The sequence below is a fragment of the Lygodium microphyllum genome, chromosome 16 (genome assembly GCF_053477565.2).
Source record: "Lygodium microphyllum isolate KBCC chromosome 16, Lygodium_microphyllum_v1.1.10, whole genome shotgun sequence".
NCBI lineage: Eukaryota > Viridiplantae > Streptophyta > Polypodiopsida > Schizaeales > Lygodiaceae > Lygodium > Lygodium microphyllum.
In genome coordinates this window covers 73,539,730-73,543,656 of record NC_141150.1, presented here as the reverse complement: position 1 = coordinate 73,543,656, position 3,927 = coordinate 73,539,730, and the positions used below count along the sequence as shown (strand labels likewise).

At 46.4% G+C, this 3,927-nt stretch overlaps 1 protein-coding gene across 2 annotated transcripts; it reads left to right on the top strand.

Moving 5' to 3' along the window:
* Nucleotides 1-1,066: 1,066 nt before the first annotated feature.
* On the top strand, nucleotides 1,067-3,654 carry LOC148022981 (uncharacterized). Of its 2 annotated transcripts, XM_087695940.1 has the most exons (2): nucleotides 1,067-2,158; nucleotides 2,262-3,654. In XM_087695940.1, the coding sequence occupies exon 2, from the start codon at nucleotides 2,339-2,341 to the stop codon at nucleotides 2,783-2,785; it is 447 nt and encodes a 148-aa protein (XP_087552066.1). In that variant the 5' UTR covers nucleotides 1,067-2,158; nucleotides 2,262-2,338; the 3' UTR covers nucleotides 2,786-3,654. The 2 variants fall into 2 exon arrangements, with proteins under 2 accessions (XP_087552066.1, XP_087552065.1); XM_087695939.1 differs by having other exon boundaries at nucleotides 1,069-3,654.
* The last annotated feature ends 273 nt before the right edge of the window (nucleotides 3,655-3,927 follow it).

Below are 3,927 nucleotides of genomic sequence, written 5' to 3'. Positions count from 1 at the left end.
GGGGACATGCAATATGTCGTTCATGACGGTTGTCTGGTTTATGAAAAAGGGAGCTGCTTTAGCATCGAATGCGAAACAATTACTAGTAAACACGGTTGAGCTTACGAGGAATAATCGAAGAAACAAAGGTAAGCAAGAAAAGTCTTCTGGGTGGTGGGTACCGTCACCCGTTGGGTCACACTGTACTGCGGCCCTGATCACTACAGAAGAGAGGAGAGAGGAGGGGGGGGGATGAACACTATTATAGAGTTAATTCTTGCTGGTAGTAAATGTAGAAGGTTTTATAGCACTACATACGCAGCTTGATTAAGGCGCAGGGATGTTTGGCAAGCGCTCACTGCCAAGTTCCAACTAGAGAGAGAGAGAGAGAGAGAGAGAGAGAGAGAGAGGGTACCCTGGTAGAGAATTGTGTTTGACAAAACGGATCCGGTAGGCATACGATGGATCACGGCCAGACGACTATTACTGTCTGTATATGGCCCACTGTTACATATAATAATTCTATACCTTCTGATCATTGAATTGAAAGAGCGAGTAGGAGACTGGATCAGTTATCATGGACGCCAAGAAAAGAAAGGAAGAAAAGAGAGAGAAAAGAAGAGTGGATGGATGATGTATCCCTAGCAGGTAACGGTGGTGTTTAAACGCCCAGGCATTGCATTGAATTATCATGCAGTACCTCCGTCCCTTCCCCCCGCCCTCTCTCTCTCTCTCTCTCTCTCTCTCTCTCTCTCTCTGCCCCCCATGTCATTGAATTATTATATGTAGGGGATTGGGCAAGGAGCAAAGATCATTCCAATTGGATTCATGAACTCAGGAATAGGAACGGGTCTTCTTCGGTAGGTACTAATTCCACTGCTGCTGCTGAATTGGCTCCATGTGATGTTGCATGACCATCCAAGCTCTCAGAAGATTATTCATTCAATGGTGCACTCGTACCCTCTCTCCTCTGGGAGTCATTGCACAAGGACAATATTGTATATACCCAAGACTTAAAAGGCGAGGTCTTAATATACAGAGAGAGTTGTGGTATGGCGAGGTGGCCACTCCCCTATTATGTATTTTACCACCCCACCATTACCTCCCACCACCCACGACCCTTTCTCTTCCACTATCGACGCTGCAAGAGGTGGGGCATCTATGAATTGAGAGTGGCATTTCCAATTTAACCGAAATCATTCCCCTTTGAAAAGAAAATCGAAAACCTTGGAGGCCCCTGGGCCTTGGATTTTTGGACCCAGGTTTTTATAAAAATCCTTTGGGTAGATTCTTTAATTCCTCCCAATGGTGAAAGGTAAAGTGGAGGTCCGAGAGCTGCCAAAAGGGAAAGGAGACGATAGAGATGTAGGTATTTGAGAGAGAGAAACGGATCACGGTGGCTCATGCCTAGCCCTAGTAGGGACTCGGGAGCGCGCTCTCTCTCTCTCTATTCTCTTCCGTTCTGTTTTTAGGGGAGGGAGGCGGGAGGGTGGAGTGTGGTGGCACGGCAGCACACACACGATATGAGAGCTTGTGTGCGCCAGGGTACTCTACGCTTTTCTTCTTCTTCACGCTCCATTCTTTGTCGCACTCAGGCTGGAACTCTACTAGAAGCTAGCTCTCGCTCTCTCTCTCTCTCTCTCTCTCTCCCCCAACTCTGGAATGGCTTGGGGACAGGCCATATAACTTTCTACATTAGAAAACCACCGAAGCTACCATCCCTCCCCCCGCCTCCTTTTCTCTGATCTAGCCTATAGACAGACCTTGGGACTCTAGAAGCCTTTTCGCATAAACACAGACCTCATTACCAGGAAGAAAGCCCCCCTCTTCTCTCTCTCTCTCTCTGTGTCTTTGTGCTTCACTGCATTAACAGGTTGATGTCTGTTTCTATTTCATCTCTGCTCTCTCTTACCGTACCCAGACAGCCATTTTCGTCTTCTTCCTCTTCCGCTAACTAGCCATATCGTCTCACTTGTCGTGTCCTCACTACCATATTTGATTTTCTGATCACTACTTCAACCCCTGACTACCCCAGTTGTCTGCCCTCCGCACACCTCTCTCCCTCTCTCCCTCTCTCACATACATATACCCCCTACCAATGCACTAGGTTGATCAATTCGGGCCCAATCCCGACCTCAGATACTCATCTCCTTGTATATTGCCACTACCTTCTCAGTGAGTGCGTCCCTTCCCTCTTCACAAATAATTCACAAAAATGTTTGCTAGCAGAAGGCGAGGCCAGGTATCCCTAACTACTGTACTATGGTTGCTCCTAATGTTAGTCGCGCAGGCGTGCGCATTGCGCGGCATCGGCTTCCTGTTGGCTGGGTCATTTCATGACGAGCTGCCAGCAGACAAAATGGACACGGGAAGAAGAGTGCAATTAGCAGAGCACTGGCCTTCTAAGCCATCATCATTATCATCATCATCTTCTTCTTCCTTAGTAGCAACCGCTGCAGAAGGAAAGGCAGAAGCTCAGGTTGCAGGAGCTGGCCATAGCCATCACCCCGCTCCAGCAGCAGCAGCTTATCATGAGCAGAGGCCGCACCCATCGTCAACATCATCGCCAGCAGTAGACAAGGATCATGGCTCCTTCAATCAACTAGACCCTGGCGCATCTCCTAGCCATCTCGAGTGTCCTCCCATCGATACCTCTTCAGCCAGCTCATCGTCGTCGTCATCATCATCCTCATCATCAGAAGATGAAGTAGACTGCAACAGTCCGTCTCCCGAAGGGGAGATAGATCCCAGATATGGTGTGGAAAAGAGGTTTGTTCCCACAGGCCCCAATCCCTTACATAACTGATCATGAAAGGAGGGAAGCTAGGACGCATATACTGGATATGGCCGGCATGAATACCTTTGGCAAGTATGTTTTAAGGTACGAGCTGCTGCTAGTGAGAGGCATCATTGTGGTTTGCTCACTATCATCATGTTATGGGCCCGGGGGCTGAGCTCAAAAGCATACAGTTGCCGCACAAAACAGCCTTTCTAGGGAATAGCAAAGATGCTGCAGTGCTATAACTAGTAGCACATTCTCGGAAGATATGGGAGCTGGTCATCTCTTATACCATAATTTTGCCATTCACATCTGATCATATGGAAGCAACAACAAGCCATCCTTGCCCAATGGTTTTTTCAATAATGTTTGTGGTCCAGCGCTCTTCTCTCAAGCTGTAATTTAAGCCATCTTGAATTGCTATTGATGAGTTATATTGGGATTCTGAGCATTCAGCAGGCGACTTGATCACAAGGAGTGATTTATACTCATCGGGGCCAACAGAGGATTGCCATCAAAACTTGAGGTTTCCATTGATAGACAGACCAGCGTGATGACCATTGCATATGTGTTCTGGAGTTGTGGATGATTTTGTCAAACAAGCTTTCTTCAGTGAATTAGTGCAGCAGTTTTCTGGGCAGCTACATGTGATCCACTAATTGGCTGGATCATGCAGTTAACCCGGATTTTATCCTCAAAGCAGCCATTTAACCTGTAACTCTACGTCGATAAGAGTCCCCTCTAGCATGGTTGTAAGCATGATCGAATGTTTCATTAAGAAATTTGGCGTTGTGCCTCTCTCCTCTCTCTCTCTCTTTCTCTCTCTCTCTCTCTCTGGATGTCTGTAAAAAGAGAATTTGACCCATATAAAAATTTCCCCAATGTTCACTTGTCCATCTCTAATCATTATCATGGCACTCTTACTCGGACCGCCCGGCGAATCTAGTCTTATGAATGTTAATTTTGTACCTTAGAGTGATTTTGCAATCCCTTAATGCAAGTCGCTGATGGTAAATGAATTCGCGTCTGAATGGTTATCTAGATTCCAAGCTCCAGAGCGACAAAAAAAGATAACTATATGTTATTTCGAATTTAAATACGCTATATATAAATAAGCATTTCATTAATAGACATCGTGCTTCAAATAGTTCTTATATTCGGGGACGTGC